Below are 17259 nucleotides of genomic sequence, written 5' to 3' on the forward strand. Positions count from 1 at the left end.
GTCTTTAGGTGACTGATTTCTCGTCGTTCACAACTATATGATGTAAGCTTATTGGACTTGGGACGTAGGGGTAAGTAAGGGGTTTAATGCACGGGAGCATAGGTTGGGTTGTGTCGGTTTTTATCCCAACTTGATATATAGCAATTTATGATTTATTATACCAAAAACTCGCTCATTATTAGGCAAATTCAACTCTTTTGTGATTGGGTTGGGCGGTTCGGTCAGATTAACTCAAAATTAAACCCACATAACGGTTTATAATTTTTTAAACCCAATACCCATTCATTATTAGGTCAATTCAACCCAACTTCTAATAATCGAGTTAGACAATTCGGTCTAATCCAATTTACCCGAAATTGTGTCGACCCCTAATATATTTGCACCACCAATCACGTAATGGTTATAATATCTTGTGATTGACTTGGCGCCACTAATTCGAGGATTGACCATGTTGGGTTTGCCCTTATACAACTATGCTTGGGCTTTAGAGGTATTGGGCCGAAACGTGGCCCAATTTCCAGACCGATTTGATAGAGAAGACTTTCTCTGTCACCTCTGCCAGTTATTGAAACGGTGTGCATTTAATTAGATGCGGATCTATTTCCCTCGTGTGGTTGACGATAATTTCATCCAATTATCACTGATTGTGTCCATATGAGTTCTTGTATGTCATCAGTGCTTATGAAAAGTGGCTTGACCATAGCCCAACAACAACTGTAAAAGTATAGGACCTGAAGCTGTAACTGGATTCAAGTCCAACCACTGCCCACCAATAAACTGCCCCAGATATATATATATATATATTCTTTAATATGTAATAATAATTTGGTTTTGGGAGGGGAAGGGGTTGGGAGTGGGAAAGGACCAGAAAGCGGGAGAGGTACTAATTAATTGGTCAATATTGACAGCTAGTATGAAAAATACAGAAGCTTCCCAGCAAGTACCCAACTGAGAACGACTGGACTAGTACCCCAACATGTTCATTTCACTTGGACCTCTTTACTATAATCCCACCATTTACTAGTGAGAGTGATGTTTTCAAGCAACATTCCTAATCACCAGCTCCAAAAACCAAAACGGCGGCCATTTTAAATCATTAAAGACAACATGAGATCTTCATCATTACAATCCATAAATGGCAACTTGAGATCTTGTGTTCGTATGGTTTTGGATAACATGTGAATAACCTTATTTTGATATCATAAAGAAGTTGAGATTTCATTTCATAATCAATTAGCAATCGAGAATAAATTCTCTCACATCATGAAACAATAAAATTGAAACTTAACGTAAACCCTCGTTATGTTCGTATTTAATTTATTAGAAATAAAAATGAGACTTAACGTGAATTCAAATTAAATAAACCTTAGTATGTTTACATAAAATTTATGGACGGAGGAAGTTAGATATGGATATGCTGTTGACCAAGTTGTGGAGGAAAGTCGTAGCAATTGGACAAGTTGAAAGAAATTGAAGAAAAAGAGCACTAATCTGAATATGAATCGATGATGGTGGGTCCCTTTGTCCACATAAATCTTAAACAAAGCAAGCCAAGCAAGCTCCAAGTAGCTTCCTGCTTCCACATGCATTGTTTATCCATAAATATATATACGTCAGGCACCACGTCACGCAACACCTTTCTATGTTGAGGTTCACATGCATCGCGCCACTTTTTTCGACATTATGAACCCGGACAAAGGTTCACTCCTTGCTCCCCAAGTTTCCCAGTCGACATTTTATTATTATTATTATTATTTTGTCGTGTCCTTTTCACTTTTCAATATTCATATGGAATATTCTATTCACATGGCTGCCTCAAATTTGTTTTACTCTCGCTCTCTGTCTTTATTTTAAAGATTTGTCTAATATTCTATTCATATTATACAAAAATTCATATAGAGTCTATTTAGACAGAAAAATCTAAAATTAGCAATTTATCATTTTTTAAGTGGTTTTTAGAAAATTTTAACACACTAAGAAACAATTAGAAAATAACAAGTGACTAATTTTGTGTTTTTTTTTCTCTTAAAATGAATTCTATAACGATTTTTGTATAATATGTCATGTTAGAATGAGTCTATTTGTGAAAAGCTCTTATCTTAAGCCAAAGTTCATAAGAAGAAACGTTGCGACTTATGCCAAATCTTTTTTTATTTTAATCTTTTCAGGCATGTGTGTCTCATAAGTTTTCGCTTGTAAAGTGAAATCTTTTAAAACTCTTTTATTTATTTTTTGAAGTTTACTTTTGTTTGTGGTAGAGCATACAAATAAAATACCAAACGAGAGTTCCTTACTTTCTTTTAGACTGCAGAACAAAGAAAAAGAGCACTAGAGAAGAAACAGTACGGACTATAGTTGAAAGACTTTTAAAATTAGGAGTTGAGGAAAGACACATGTGGATGTGGTGTAGAAAAAATAAGTAGGAACCCCGTCTAACATCTTAAAAATCAAACTTCAATGGTCATGGGCGTGAAAAGTTCTTAAAAAGTTGCGGCTGGATTTTTTGTTTATTTTTTATTTTTTATTTTTTATTTTTATACAAATAATATTATATTTTAATATAATGTAAACTACGGAGATGAAGATTCACTTTATTATTAGAGATCATATTGCGAATGTTAATACTGATGGAACTTACCCTGTTAGTCATGCTTACGTCCTTCAATTTGAAGTTGCAGCCCTTGAGCATGGTAGCATGGTTAAAGGGCAATACGTTTAAATTATAAAAAAAAAATTAATTATTGCAGGATATTCTACTACAGCTTTGAATCATATTTTAACCTCTAGTTCTACTAATAATATTCCTTGGCATATTTTGTCCACGTAAGAAATATCCGAAGGCTTCTTTTTTCAACTTGAGCAATTTCAATTTTAACATGTTTATAGAGAAGTAAATATAGACACATACGGGTTAGCAAATTCAAGGTAATAATCATATGTTTATTTATTAGGAATGGAGGAATTCATGAATCTGTGAACTTAGTAAAAAGAGAATTAAAAAGGGGATACCATTTATGATTTTGAGGGTATTTAATTATAGATTTTAATATAGAATCCACATTATTTTTAATTCACTATGTGTAATAAAGATATAGGAAGTATGAAATTAGAATAATTCTAATACTAATATTCTAGTAAATACAAAATAAGCGAGAATCAAAATCATTTAAATATGCGTTCCTCATAAGTAAAAATACTATTGTTAATATGAATGGAATAATATACTCTTACCATATTGATTTAATTGATGTGACATATAATATGTACATATCACATCATGTAATATAAAAATATAATAAGTATAGCATTATTCGTATTCACGTTGAGATTTATTTTGATATTGAAAATGTTGGCAGTTCATTCATAAGTATCTTCCCTGTAATTTTGTTTCTTATGGAAAATAAAGAAAAGGATTATGTGATGCGGCAGAACGCAAGTTCCAGATAGAGAGAGAGATGATTTGTTTGGTGAGTCGTAGAATTTTGGATTAGTTAATTGTGGATCCATCCATGATCCAGCAGCGCCATGACGTTTTGTTCCATACGTCATGCGTGCGGGCTAAGGAAACTCCAAATCCATGCAGTTGAACGGTCGTCCTGCAGTTTCCCCTTGGACCAAAAAGTCTTCCACATACCGAACGTGGCAAATGGTGATTCGCTGACCGCACAAAATAAAAACTCCTCGCGGAACAGGAGATCGAGGACGACCGTCAACGATGCAGTAGAGGCAGGATTTAAAAAAGCGGAGAGAGGAACGTCCAAAATAGGTGACGAAAGCAATGACACAATTAGCAAGCTGAAAGTGGCCCATGCGCACGTGGCACCTTCAGGTTAGACCGTCGACTGGCTGCGGTCAGCCCCTCCACCTCCTCTCTCTCACTCTCTCTCTGAACCCACGTGTCAAAATTAAAAAAAAGAGAGAAAAAAAAGAAAAAGAAAAAGAATAATGTTGTGTCTTTATTGAGCGTGCGGGCGGGTATATAAAAAGGCTTCGGAGTCTTGTAAAAACCCATCGTTCCAAATCCGAGAAGAAACTAGAAGCAGAGGAGCTTAAACCAGAAGAAGAAATTCAAGGCGATCTACAACTAGCAAGATCAAGGGCAAGCAAGAGCAAGGGAGCTGTAAAAAGTAAACGCTAAAAATGGGAAGTGGAAGTGAGTTGGAGTTACCGCCAGGGTTCAGATTTCACCCAACGGACGAGGAGTTGGTGAATTATTACTTGTGCCGGAAATGTGCTGGGCAGCCTCTCGCTGTTCCCATCATCAAAGAGATTGATCTTTACAAGTTTGATCCTTGGCAGCTACCTGGTATAAATAAATTCCCCCATTTCCAATTTTTTATTTTTGGTCAAATCCCCATTTCCAATTTCACCATTTCTGATTGAATCACTGGATTTCATTGGGTTAATTTAATGGGTCACCTGGATTTCATCTCAATTGGCCCCAACCCAACAAAAAAAAAAAAAAAAAAATTTGTTTTATGAACTCTGGATTGGTTGAAATTTTTTCTCTGATTGGTTTGATGTGATTTCAATTTGGGAACTTTGAATTTCAATTTTTTAATTTTTTTTCTGCAATTTTTGTCGTTGTTTTTGCAGATATGGCTCTTTATGGAGAAAAAGAGTGGTATTTCTTTTCGCCAAGGGATAGAAAATATCCGAACGGTTCAAGGCCGAACCGGGCAGCAGGAACCGGGTACTGGAAGGCGACCGGGGCAGACAAGCACATTGGAAAGCCCAAGGCACTTGGGATTAAAAAGGCACTCGTGTTCTACGCTGGCAAAGCTCCTAAAGGAGTTAAAACCAATTGGATCATGCACGAGTATCGCCTTGCAAATGTCGATAGGTCGGCTTCCAAGAAAAACAACAACAACTTGAGGGTACCTAACTTTATCCTTTTGCACGTTATTGACTTTTACCTAATTATTCAATGTCTTCAAATTAAAATGGTTCATTTTAATAAACGATGCGATATTGTAAAATACTCTAATATATGAGGTCGGGGATTAAATTCGGTTACAAGGTTATTACATTATCTTGGTCAACTGATCTAACACACGTCTGCAAATTTTATTTTATATTGTGCTAATTTGATTTTATGTATTATTGCAGCTTGATGATTGGGTGCTGTGCCGAATATACAACAAGAAAGGTAGCATAGAGAAATATAACGTTGCCATGGAGCGCAGTAAAATGACCAAATACCCAGAAATATTGCATGAGCAAAAACCAGAAATGACCCAAATGCCACCACCCCATACGGATATGTCGTCGATGGATTCAGCACCGAGGGTGCAGCAGACGACGGACTACTCTAGCTGCTCGGAGCACGTGCTGTCGCCAGAGGTCACGTGGGAGAAGGAGGTCCAAAGTGAGCTACAATGGAGCGGTGATGAATTAGAGAATTCCTTTAATACCCTTGATAATCAGTTCATCAATTACATGGATGGCTTCTCAGATATTCTTGACTCTTTTGGCGCTGCTCAGCCTCAGTACCAAATGGACCAGCAGAACATGTTTGCCTACTTACAAACCCAATTTTAAACCAAACTTGTTGGGTTATGAAAGTGGCAGGACCAGAAAAATTTGAGAAAAAAAAAAAAAAGAATGGGCCGGACTTGTGCGGTGCTATTGGAGAGGGCCCTTGACGTAGGTCCGTTATTATTTTATTTAGTACCTAATATTCTTTTAAAGTTGGTTTAGAGACCAAATGAATTTATGATGTCATAAAAGGACCTGTGGTTAAGGCTCTTGCTCAGTGAGAAAAGCATCAAGCTGATGGGCTCGGGTTAGATTCTCCATAATATGTTAATACGTAATGATTACGGTAGAAAATTGTTACAATTTCCAGGAATTATGTAGCAGAAATTTTTTTAATTTTTCTTTTTAAGTATGCATGACGTGTAATTATAGTGCATTTGATTGATGTTAAGAGAAACAAATGTGTTTGAAGTTTTGTAGTGGGAATTGAGCCCATCTGATCTTGAAATAGGTTGTTTTGGGTTGGTGAAGCCCTTTCACTTGTATAAATAGAATTCTTTATCACTTGAGGGTAAATTTTCACCCATGGATACCCATGGGATTGTCTGAAATATATCATCACTTGTAAAGACAGAGGTAAGCTTTATTCTATTTGGACGCTACTCCAAACTTTCAATGGTTTACATTATAACTTTAATTTTCACACATTAAGTTCGAAGCCTGGATAACTCAGCTTCGCAAAAAAGAAAAAAGAAAAAAGAAAAAAAGAAGGTAATTTCATATTGACCTTACATATGTGGGACTTTTGCGCATGATTTACATAGATTTTCCCTTCATATAATTTCTATAGGAGAAAATTTTATTTATTGGTTAAAACTCAATCAAGGAAGACCCAATGAGACAAAATTGAACGAAGAAATAGAGATATTACTTTTTTTAATGCTGAGATAAGTGCTCAAAGTTGTAACTCAACAAGGAAGATCTTTGAGTTGTCACATCCTAATAACGTGCCCTAACTTCTTGATTGTTGTGGTCAGTAGGGCATTGGTAATTAAGTCTGCATGATTGCCACACCAACAAATATGTTGGCCATCTATATTGTTGTTCTTATCATGCTGATGTGTAGGGAAAAAAACTTATGGGTTTTTCTTCTCCTAATTAACCAAATGTGAAGGAAGTATGTCGAATATATCAAAAAAGGAGAAAGTGACAACTAGAGGTTGGGTGTACGAATAGGAGATGTATAAGCACGGGTGGAAGAGATTTTGGTTTTGTTCATCTTTTCTCAACAAAAATGAACTCACGTTAGTCACTAGTTAAATTGAAAATAGGTGTTAAATATTATTGTGTGAGACACAAAGGAAACAAGAAACTTGAAAACATGATATCCAAACTCGAAGGTGTGTAGCATGTTATATTCCAACAAACTACATATCTATACTGAAAAAAAAGAAAAAAAAGAAAAAAAAACTCTTTTTATGAAATTAAACATCCTCCTTTTGTCGACCTTCTTATTGCTCCTCCTCCTCTCCTTTAGGAAATTGGTAGACTTCGAAAAATTTCGAAACAGGTATTTCCGCCCAAAATGGGGACCTTTGTACTTGTAATGCAATGTTACCTAGAAATTTCCAAGAAATAACGTTATTTGGTAATTTCCTCTGAGCAAAGAAGCATTTGGCATTTGGTATCTTCGTTAAAAAATTGGCATAAAAAACAAATGCGGGTTCCAAAATCCAACTAAGCAAAAATTCACACAAGCAATTCCAATGTCAAAGGAAGAAAAGAATAAAGCAGTTCAAATGTGATGGATTAGAAGGATTCTGCAATAACTTGGAGGGAAGAAGAAAGGTAATTAGCAGAAATCAAAGGAAGCAAGCAATACCATGAGTCCTGAGTTGCATTCACCCAATTCCGTCATTGGAATATATTCCATTTTCTTTCAGTCATTTTATCGAACACCTTGTGAAGTTTCCCATAGAAAAAAGACAAAATAACACTTTTATCTTAAATTTGTTCCTTCGTTCATTCATTCTATTGCCTACTGTGAAACAGAAAATGAAAACGGAGGGAAAGTCTGGGTGGTTGTTGCTGTTGATGTCGCTGTTAGTGATGGGTTTGTCTGCAACTATGTCATCAGCTTCTTTTGGTGATCAGTACCATCGGGGTAGAAGGAAAACTATGCTACCGGATGAAGCGACGTCGTCTTTGGGGCTCAACCGCGCAGCCTCCTCCATTGTCTTACCGGTTCATGGAAACGTGTACCCTATTGGGTAAGTCTCGTTGTGTCATTTGTGCAAGTCCATGTGTTTGCTTTTAATCAATCATCAAAATACAAAAAGTGTGTTTCTTTTCAACTCTCTCAAGTCAATGGGGTTGTTTTGCAGGTCTTATAATGTCACTCTTAACATTGGTCAGCCTCCAAAGCCCTACTTTCTTGATCCAGACACTGGTAGTGATCTCACATGGCTCCAATGTGATGCTCCCTGTGTCAGATGCACTGAGGTAATTAATTATAAATCACAACTTCATATTGTACTAACTTTTCTTGTTAGAATGCACAAGTTGTTGCTTGTTACTGTCTTGTGGGCATCTAGTTTGGAACTAATGCTTGCTTCTAGTTCAAATGGAAAACAGAAAAAAAAAAAATTGGATAGTAAAGAAACCAACATTTCTCCTGCTTAATTCCTACATGATGATTCTGATACGACATCTATCGCTTCCCTCTCTGGCTGAATTTCTTGTTCATATCTTGCATTGTTCAATTACTGTTCTCCAATTGTAATGAATCATGGTTTTTTTCGAGTCCCATATTTTCCTGAATGCTAAACCTTCTTAATACAAAAAAAAATTGTTATGGAAAAAGGGTCCTAACGTATATTTATCCTTTTACCTTGCACTTTGCAGGCTCCTCATCCATTTTACCGTCCCAACAATGATCTAGTGGTCTGTAAGGACCCCCTCTGTGAGGCCTTGCATGCACCGGGTTCCCACAAATGTGATAATCCAGAGCAATGTGATTATGAGGTTGAGTATGCAGATGGTGGCTCATCCCTTGGTGTACTTGTAAGGGATGCCTTTCTCCTCAACTTTACCAATGGAAACCAGCGAACAACTCACCTGGCCCTTGGGTTGGTAACTTTTCCTGCTTAAATTATTCATCAATATTATCTCTAACAATGCTTAATTATCTATTCTACTTAAATATTTGTGTTTCTTGAAGTAATCACCTCCTGATTCTCATCCCCATGCCAACGAAAGAAATTGCCATAGCATACCTTAACTTCAAATCCTTACGGAACTATTTATTTGATTTGGCCTACATGGTCTAAGATTTTTTTCTGTTTCTTGCAATGGATTAAGCTCAAATCGTGTGCCCATCCCTTTTGTTTTGTTTTGTTTTTTTTCCCCAAGAAACTTTGTTTAAACAAACAGCTCTTTGCAATTGCCTAGTAAGTAGCTAGATCAATAACTGCGTATAATTGCTATTGCAACTTAGATCATAAAGTCCTCCTGGGAATGGAACATGATTAAGTTAATTGTTGTGGATAAGTAGTTTATTTCTTTGAAGTAATTTAGTGAGAAGAATTAAAGCTGACAAGTTTAATTAATTTGTTTGAGAAGAATTAACAATATGGTGATGCCTCTTGTGATGATTTGGGTCAGATAAAAATGAAATGTATGCACCGTACCCTATTGGACACTTGATGAAAACATAAACTAAGTTTAACAATATGATATGAAACAGAAACCAAGCCTTAGATTATACTGAGGCACCACAAACCAATGTTTCCTAGACTTGCTGACATACTTGATCTTGATCATTTAATTGTTTAATGTCATGTCTACAGGTGTGGATACGATCAACTACCTGGTTCATCTTATCATCCAATAGACGGAGTCCTTGGCCTTGGCAAGGGAAAATCTAGCATCGTATCACAACTTAGTAATCAGGGTCTGGTGCGACATGTCATTGGTCACTGTTTAAGTGGCCGAGGGGGCGGGTTTTTCTTCTTGGGGGATGGCCTTTATGATTCTTCACGCATAGTTTGGACACCAATGTCACCTGATTACGCGTAATAAACCCTTCTTGAACCCTGTTTTTCATCTAACAAAGGTTTTATTTTAATGTATGCTTCATAATCATCTTTTCCTGCACCAATTATTCTCCTTGTGGTTTATGCAGCAAACATTACTCCCCAGGACTTGCGGAACTTATAGTCGGTGGGAAATCTACTGGGTTTAGAAACCTTGTTATGGTTTTTGACAGTGGAAGCTCATACACTTATCTTAATTCTCAGGCTTATCAATTTTTGACTTCATGGGTGAGTTAAGAGCTTTGTCAAAAACTAGTCTGCATTTTCATTACCTACATCTAGAACTTACAATGCTTTCATTTTCCCTCATATTATGGCTTTTGCCTCACTAAAATTAATCATCCTTTCATTTCCTGTTAACAGTTTTCAGAATGTTGCTGTTATTCAATGTATATAACTTTAGAATAAAAGTTGATTCATGTTATTCTTGTCATATTGTAGTTGAAAAGAGAACTAACTGGAAAACCTTTAAAAGAAGCTCTAGATGACAGGACTCTCCCACTTTGTTGGAAAGGTCGAAAGCCATTTAGAAACATACGTGATGTCAAGACATACTTCAAGCCCTTAGCACTAAGATTCGCCAGTGGAAGAAAAGATACCACGCAGTTTGAATTGCCCCCAGAAGCTTATCTAATTATATCGGTAAATTTCACCTTCCATGATCTCCCTATTTTTCTTCATTTCAAGTAGAAGCACTTTCTGTGTTAGAAAACTAATGATGTATATGCTGGCAGTCCAAGGGAAATGTTTGCTTGGGAATTTTAAATGGTAGTGAAGTTGGGCTGCAAAATTCTAACATTATTGGAGGTAAGAGTTTCCATGTGTATGTTATGAAGCATGACCTCTGAAGACAATAATGATCATTCTTTTTTGGTCCCGTTTACAGACATTTCAATGCAAGATAAAATGGTGATTTATGACAATGAGAAGCAGATGATTGGATGGGGTCCTGGAAACTGTGATAAGCTACCCAAGTCTAGAAGTTTCAGCTTTTGGTGATGCTTCGTGAGGTTCTCAGACTTGCACGTTTATAATGGCGTATGATCACAGAGAATTATTCTGCAGAAAGAAACATTCTCCGCTGTATACTATATAGGATTGGAGGGGAATAGTTCCATTTCCAATGTACATTTTATATATTTCACATGTATGTATGTAGAATCACGTCTACTTGGTATTTCTATTTCCAACCATATATGTTGGTGAAAACTATATAGTATACTTCAGGTTACATATGAAGAATATTCTGACTTCTTTACAATGTGCTGAGCTCAATTATAGTTCTCAATTTCTTTTATCATTTTCGGAGACAATGTAACACTTCTGTTGTAACCTCTGCCTTGGTCAAGGTGGTAACTGAAGGGGTTTGACAGAGTGATCGGTGTTGAGTTATTTTTCTTTAGCAAAAAAGATTGAAACATAACCAGTGAGGTATAGCTCACACACACTACTAAGGTGCCGTGGGGGTTCCAACTTGAGAGCACTGGTCTGCAAGTCAAGGCTCTTTTCCATTAGACTAGACCCTGTTGGTAAAACAGAAATTTGTAGGGGAAGGCCTAAACCCCAAACCTTTTAAACTTAACAAAACTGAAATTTGTAGGGAAAAGCAATATTATAACGTAACCAGAACAGCAATTACAGATACATACATTGCAATGCATATTATTCAGTTGAAGAGGCCTAATAATTACTAATTTTGATTGATCCATATCAACTTACATACAAGAAAGACTGAATTGAAGACATCCTGTCTAGAGCCTGCCTAATTTCATTATTTAGACCATCCAATCAAAGCCAGGATTATGCTAAATATGTCACCGCTGATCACTGCCTTGAGCAATCTTTGCTTTTCAGGTGTGTATGGTGGGTACCTCAGAGATGAATCTCCACTAAAACTTCTGTAAAGAACTGCCTTCTTGTGGCTAAACCCATCAAAGGAGAATTTACCATGGTATGAACCCATTCCACTCTCCCCAACTCCTCCAAATGGTAAACCAGTTATGCTAACCTGCGCAGCATGCATGTCAAGAATGAATTAGCTTATTGGTTAACAAAGATGGATATACAGCTAAACTTGATTATCTAGTGTAAAAGCATAAATAAATATAAGCTAGTATCATAAGCTAACTTGGAGATAGTGACAAGTATATGGCTTTAGTCAATTAAATTCAATTTGAGAGAAAATGGCCAACTTATTTGTGCAAGTTTCAGACTGGTAGCTGTTGGAGGCCGGTTTAATTAGTTGACGATAAGGTCTTCATTTTAGTTTGTGAAGATGCAGAAATGCAAAGACGTATGTATGTATGCATAGAGGAGAAGAATCAGTCACATGTAGAACGGTGTCATTGATGAGCATTCCTCCAGATGATATGTTTTCCACAAAGCCCTTCTTCAGCTGCTCATTATTTGTGAAAACATACACTGCAAGAGGCTTTGGCCTTGAATTTATGACATCAAAACTGTCTTCAATCGTCTCAACCTTATGACCAATTAATAAAAAGACATAATGAGAGGGGCTAATAAGCATGACAAAGTTACATGGAAATTAATAGATGAATTAGTTTCAATTTCCATTTACATGGTTGACAAATAGACTAGTCCTGTTCCACACAAATAAATAGAGGGCTTTCCTCTACTCATCTTAAGCTCTCATCTCTCCAATTTGCATAGGTTAAGAATTAGCCCAGAGCGGAATGTAATCTCTTAGGTCAATGTTAAGAGTAATGATGTAATTCGAGCACTCACAGTGACAATAGGCATCAATGGCCCAAATATCTCCTCCTGCATAAGCTGAGACTCTTCTGGGATATCTAACAAGATAGTTGGAGCTATTTTTCTGCATCGAATACATGATATAATGAGAATTCATTTAAGAAGAATTGTACATTCTATTTATATACAGTTGTAACATTTCTTAACAAGCAAGGAAGGTCATTGTCACTCACAATTGGTTCTCATCCATTTGGCCTCCGAGGACAATCTTATCAGAGACCTTATCCTCATCCAACATTTTTGCCAAACGTTTAAACTGGGTTGAGCTTACTACCCTGGATATATCCTTTGAATTCATTGGATCTTTCCCAAAAAATTGCTCAAGTTCAATTTTTAGAGCTTCTATCTGTCAAGTAGACATGCTTTCAGAAAAGTAACCTGAAACATATTGAAGAGTGATGCAGAGGCTAAATAGTCGCATGCGCTCACACATGCACACCTGTGGTGAACCTTCCTGTTTTGAGGAGACTGAAAATTCTTTGAAACCATGTTGAGGTATCCAACCGAAAAGGTCAAGGTATTAGACGGAGAGACTAAATAAGTGTATAGCCACATGAGACAGTTTCCCTATGTAATATGAGACCAATGCGTAAAAAACATACAAATTTTTTTTATTCACAATTTTAAGTTTTCCTTAGGGGGAGCATCGTACCAACTTCGGAGCAAAGTCTTTTGTAGTGATAATGTAATCAACACCGATACAAGCTTGTCCATTGTTCAATGCCCATTTTCCTGCTATTATCCTCCTAACTGCAACCTTAAAAGTTTAACACAAACAGTTAAAGCCAAGCCTCAAATTTAGATGAAACTGTAATTCATGTTGCCTGATAAGAGAACCAATTACTTGTAAATCGACATCTGAATGGACAACAGCCGGGGACTTTCCACCGAGTTCTAGAATTACAGGTGTAAGGTGTTTTGCAGCAGCAGCCATCACAATGCGCCCTACTCTTGCACTACCTGTACGGTATACAAATACTCTGTCAGTATGTTACTAGCCAGTTAGGAGCCAACCAATGCACGAAGCAAAGAACTATGTAAGAAGAACGCTAAATATATGTATACATATAGTGTAACCTTCTCTTGCCAAACTTCTTTTACCAGATTTTGAATTTGAACCACGCATTTCTCTATGTGACTTGTCATACTTAGAATTAAAACGTAAAGTTATTACGTATTAGAAAAGAACTATGAACTTACCTAGGACTGCAAATGTTCACTAACCCATGTTCACTCACTGATACACGGCACACAATTAAGAAAAGCCTACCGAAATAAGGGCCAACCTTTCATGCAATGAATCTCAAGTTCGAACTATGGAAACCTCTACGGTCAATGTAGATAATACCTCCAAGTAGTGGTGGCAAGGGTAAAGCTATGGTGCAGAAAATCATATAAAATTAAAAATAAGATTCTGGAAGCACCACAGAAATTGATAATGAGGCGCATATCATTTACCCTGAGTAGTGTAGTATATGTCACTACAAGCCCATTAAAAAAAGAACTCATATAAAATTGAGGAAGATCATCATTTGAAAGTTTGATAACCTGTATAGAGTATCTTATCCCACTTCTGCTCTAAAAGTGCAGTTGTTTCTGGAACAGCCCCCTCAACAACTTTTACAGCTGAATTATCTAAATACTCCTCTACTAATTTTGCAAGAAGTGAAGATGTAGCTGGAGCAATTTCTGAAGGTTTTAGCACAACCGCATTGCCAGCTGAAATAGCTCCAATGACTGGATCAACAGATAACACTGGAAAATAAAAATAAAACAGCACGTGTTATAAAAAGACATCAATCTATATGAACATTTGGTGGGGAAGCTTCGACAAGGTGACAAGTATGCAACTTGTGATCTATAACTAGCTAGTTCTGAACTGCGCTGCAACGTATTAACATACAGAAGGGAAAGTTCCATGTTGCGATGACCAACACAACTCCTAGAGGTTCTGACACAATTTCTGCTGATGATGGAAATGTTGTAATTGAAGTGTTGACCTGAAATGCACACCAACAAATTTACTTTATATTTCACTTATTATAGTAAATATTGGAGGATATATTGGTCCGGAAGAAGAGTGGATGAGAGGACTTGTCATCCTTGACCCAACGGATATTTACTCTAATTACCTTTTGGGGAATCATCCACTGTCTCAATTCTTTCAGTGCCTCGTTACATGAGGATTTTGCAGTAACAATCTGCATTAATAAAAAAATCCATATTTATTAGTACAATGCAAAATGAAATACACAAAAATATTTATGACAAACTTATATACAGTAAAAACATTGTGTTAAACAATGGGGTAGTCCCACTATAAGCCTTAGAGCCTCTAAATAGGAGTCAATTAGAAGTGTATATAGCGCACTGAGCTTCAGGTCGAAACAAGGCAACAAATATCCATGCCATCTCCTGAGCATTTATGGGGACCATGCCATCCTTAGAGTGGATGAAAGGCTGATTTATGATGTTTTCTGGATTGTGTTTCCTCAAAGAAAGTTTTCTGAGTAACAAGAATGTTTACATGTGTGATTGCATGAGCAACAATGAGCCAGGACTGCTTGGAGTGTAATTTCTGGTTTGGAGAAAAGGTTTCTCTGCATTCGTTCTAAAATTCCTCAAATTTCCCTGAGTTGTTAGGTGCACATTTACTTATGCATTCTTAGAATTCCTTGTTAAGAATATTGTACTAGATTCCTACAATGTAAGAGTTTAACAAACCCCAAACCAAGTTAGGCCAATAGGTGATGACAATGACAATGGTGATCCACAAAGACACCAGATTTTGCCCTCAGTTCGTCTGTCTCAACCCTATAAGAGATAAAACACTAAATTCGGTAACTGAACCCAAAACAAAGGCTAAGACTCTAAAGGACATATATAAATAGGCTTCTTAAAACCCTAAATCACAATAGAGAATGTCATACAGTGAAACTAGGAGAAGGAAATGGATACCAAAAATTGCTAAAGAATATGTCAAATCAGGAGAAGAAAACCAGAACTCGCACCGAATACTTAAGCCCACGAGTCCAGGCTTGAGCTACAGAAACATTTCCTCTGGATGCTCAAGCCTACACTTGACATCATCACTAATACAACAACTTTCTACATATAATAAATTCTGAGGACCTTGTCAAGGCTCAAATTGGTTTTTCTCTGTGCCCTCGATACATATAATAGATACTATATCTCATTGACAGATACATATCAATGTCCTTATAGCCTCTAGAATAGATCGATGCGGGACTGTAACACATGCTCGTATAATATGCATACCAACATAATTGGGGTATCACATTGACAGATACTAAATCAGTGTTCCTGTAGCCTCTAGAATAGACCTTTGTTTTGTTTTTCAGATTCAAAATTGTAGTGTATGATATGAACAAGCACTGGAAAACACACTGGGAATATTATGTATGAAGAACAAAGGAAGCAGAACTTATTTAATCAGCAGCATGGAGAAAAGGAAAAGAACGAGACCTCGGATATAAATGCTTCGACTTCAGGCTTCGAGAGGTCCTTGTAGAGAGCTTCAGTAATCTCTTTCTCTTTCTCTTCAAGCATCTTTGCAATGTTCTCCAACTGTGACATTCTCCACTCATAGCTTTTCGTCCTTCCCGAATTGAAACTGTTCCGCAGCTCCTTAACTAGCTCGCCAGCTTTGTCAGGATTGAATGTTTGCTTTTCTTCCACCTCCGAGGTTACAGCGGATAGAGTTGCAAAGCAAGTTTTAGTACTGGAAACAGAAAAAACAAACAAAAATGATGTAAGAAGAAGAAACTTACTTGAGAAATGATAATATATACAAATTGAACGAAATGAATGCATGTTTATGGACAAAAAGAGATCTTACGAGTAGGAAGAGAATGTAAGTTTGGTGGAGGGCAGATGCGTCTGATAGTTGGTTCTCTGAAACCTGTAAGTTAAAACTCTGCTGCTCCTAGTACCCGCCAAACTGGTTGCACTGTAATTAGAAGAACAGGAAGCAAATTAAAATAAGTACTTCCAATTAAATTATAAGTAGTATTCAGTAATAGGTAGCTAGCTTGCAAGGTTAATTAAATTTTTGGCTCTTCAAAGAATTAGGAGGCAGGACAATAAACATTTAGAACAATTAAAATTGAAACAAACAATATAACTTACACTGTCACTTGTGGGATCATTTGAACTCAATTAATGCATCTCTACATTAGAATATAATGATAGCAAAAGAAAATAATGGATATAAAATAATAAATGACTTTAATTAATTTGAACAGTAGACAGAGTAAGGAATAAGTAAGAGTAGAAGAAGAACCTGCAATTCTTAAAAAGATCAATGCATAGGCTTTTCATGGTTGAGAGAGAGAGAGAGAGAGAGAGAGAGAGAGAGAGAGAGAGAGAGAGAGAGAGAGATTCAATGGCTAGCTAGCTTATGGCTGTTTCATCAATGGCAGTGTCTTTGAAAGCTTTGAAAGTGTATACCGCACGCAGGAGCGAAGAAGCCCCACATGCAGGGAAAGGGAAAGCAGAGTAGTACGTGCATATAGCAGCTAGGTGCAGGACCGCAGGGACCAGCAGCCACAGAGAGAGCTAATAGCAACATTACGAGCAAATACGACGCTTTCTCTGCCGCTGAAAACAGAAGCGGATAATGTTTCAGAAACTTGATTGGTGGGTGGGTCTAGGAAACGCGCATCATAAGCTCCCATAGGCTGAGTCGGGCTACAAAGTAGGGGTTGGCACGATCCGAATTAGATCAGTTTTATCTGAAAACTACGGTCGGATTAATTACAATATAACAATTTGGTTCGGTTCAATTTTTATAAAAGTCATGAAGAAAACCAAACCAAATCAATTTAAGATAATTTAGTTCGATTTGGTTATGCTGGTTTGGGCCTAAGCCCAATTTTTATTTTTATTTTTGCAT

The 17259-nt window shown here is 36.8% G+C and overlaps 3 protein-coding genes across 4 annotated transcripts; 2 read left to right on the forward strand and 1 right to left on the reverse strand.

Annotated features, from left to right (window-relative positions):
• LOC18779811 (NAC domain-containing protein 2) lies at positions 3995–6063 on the forward strand. The gene is made up of 3 exons (XM_007211689.2): positions 3995–4306; positions 4597–4877; positions 5110–6063. Exons 1-3 carry the CDS (start codon positions 4141–4143, stop codon positions 5539–5541), a joined length of 879 nt encoding a protein of 292 aa, XP_007211751.1. The 5' UTR covers positions 3995–4140; the 3' UTR covers positions 5542–6063.
• On the forward strand, positions 6982–10869 carry LOC18778535 (aspartic proteinase Asp1). 2 transcript variants are annotated; one of them, XM_020561308.1, is made up of 9 exons: positions 6982–7326; positions 7531–7748; positions 7863–7980; positions 8383–8606; positions 9327–9551; positions 9662–9800; positions 10014–10214; positions 10307–10379; positions 10459–10869. In XM_020561308.1, exons 2-9 carry the CDS (start codon positions 7534–7536, stop codon positions 10569–10571), a joined length of 1308 nt encoding a protein of 435 aa, XP_020416897.1. In that variant the 5' UTR covers positions 6982–7326; positions 7531–7533; the 3' UTR covers positions 10572–10869. The 2 variants fall into 2 exon arrangements, with proteins under 2 accessions (XP_020416897.1, XP_007211687.1); XM_007211625.2 differs by lacking the exon at positions 6982–7326 and having other exon boundaries at positions 7371–7748.
• On the reverse strand, positions 11166–16976 carry LOC18778473 (aldehyde dehydrogenase family 3 member H1). Its single transcript, XM_007213755.2, has 12 exons — positions 16648–16976; positions 16204–16314; positions 15831–16086; positions 14477–14545; positions 14248–14344; positions 13893–14099; positions 13189–13304; positions 12997–13101; positions 12518–12690; positions 12318–12408; positions 11902–12051; positions 11166–11580 (listed from the first exon to the last, which is right to left on the reverse strand). Exons 1-12 carry the CDS (start codon positions 16683–16685, stop codon positions 11344–11346), a joined length of 1650 nt encoding a protein of 549 aa, XP_007213817.2. The 5' UTR covers positions 16686–16976; the 3' UTR covers positions 11166–11343.

This window comes from Prunus persica, chromosome G4 (genome assembly GCF_000346465.2).
Source record: "Prunus persica cultivar Lovell chromosome G4, Prunus_persica_NCBIv2, whole genome shotgun sequence".
Taxonomy (NCBI): domain Eukaryota; kingdom Viridiplantae; phylum Streptophyta; class Magnoliopsida; order Rosales; family Rosaceae; genus Prunus; species Prunus persica.

What these genes read in the sequence shown, in the direction of transcription:
- LOC18779811 (XM_007211689.2), top strand. Translation starts at nt 4,141, where the DNA reads ATGGGAAGTGGAAGTGAGTTGGAGTTACCGCCAGGGTTCAGATTTCAC. An exon ending in TGATCCTTGGCAGCTACCTG is followed by an intron (nt 4,307 to 4,596) that starts GTATAAATAAAT and finishes TTGTTTTTGCAG; the next exon opens with ATATGGCTCTTTATGGAGAA. An exon ending in AAAACAACAACAACTTGAGG is followed by an intron (nt 4,878 to 5,109) that starts GTACCTAACTTT and finishes GTATTATTGCAG; the next exon opens with CTTGATGATTGGGTGCTGTG.
- LOC18778535 (XM_020561308.1), top strand. Translation starts at nt 7,534, where the DNA reads ATGAAAACGGAGGGAAAGTCTGGGTGGTTGTTGCTGTTGATGTCGCTG. An exon ending in CCAATGTCACCTGATTACGC is followed by an intron (nt 9,552 to 9,661) that starts GTAATAAACCCT and finishes TGGTTTATGCAG; the next exon opens with CAAACATTACTCCCCAGGAC. An exon ending in ATCAATTTTTGACTTCATGG is followed by an intron (nt 9,801 to 10,013) that starts GTGAGTTAAGAG and finishes GTCATATTGTAG; the next exon opens with TTGAAAAGAGAACTAACTGG.
- LOC18778473 (XM_007213755.2), bottom strand. Translation starts at nt 16,685, where the DNA reads ATGAAAAGCCTATGCATTGATCTTTTTAAGAATTGCAG. An exon ending in CTTACATTCTCTTCCTACTC is followed by an intron (nt 16,087 to 16,203) that starts GTAAGATCTCTT and finishes TTCTGTTTCCAG; the next exon opens with TACTAAAACTTGCTTTGCAA. An exon ending in AGTGGATGATTCCCCAAAAG is followed by an intron (nt 14,345 to 14,476) that starts GTAATTAGAGTA and finishes TGTGCATTTCAG; the next exon opens with GTCAACACTTCAATTACAAC.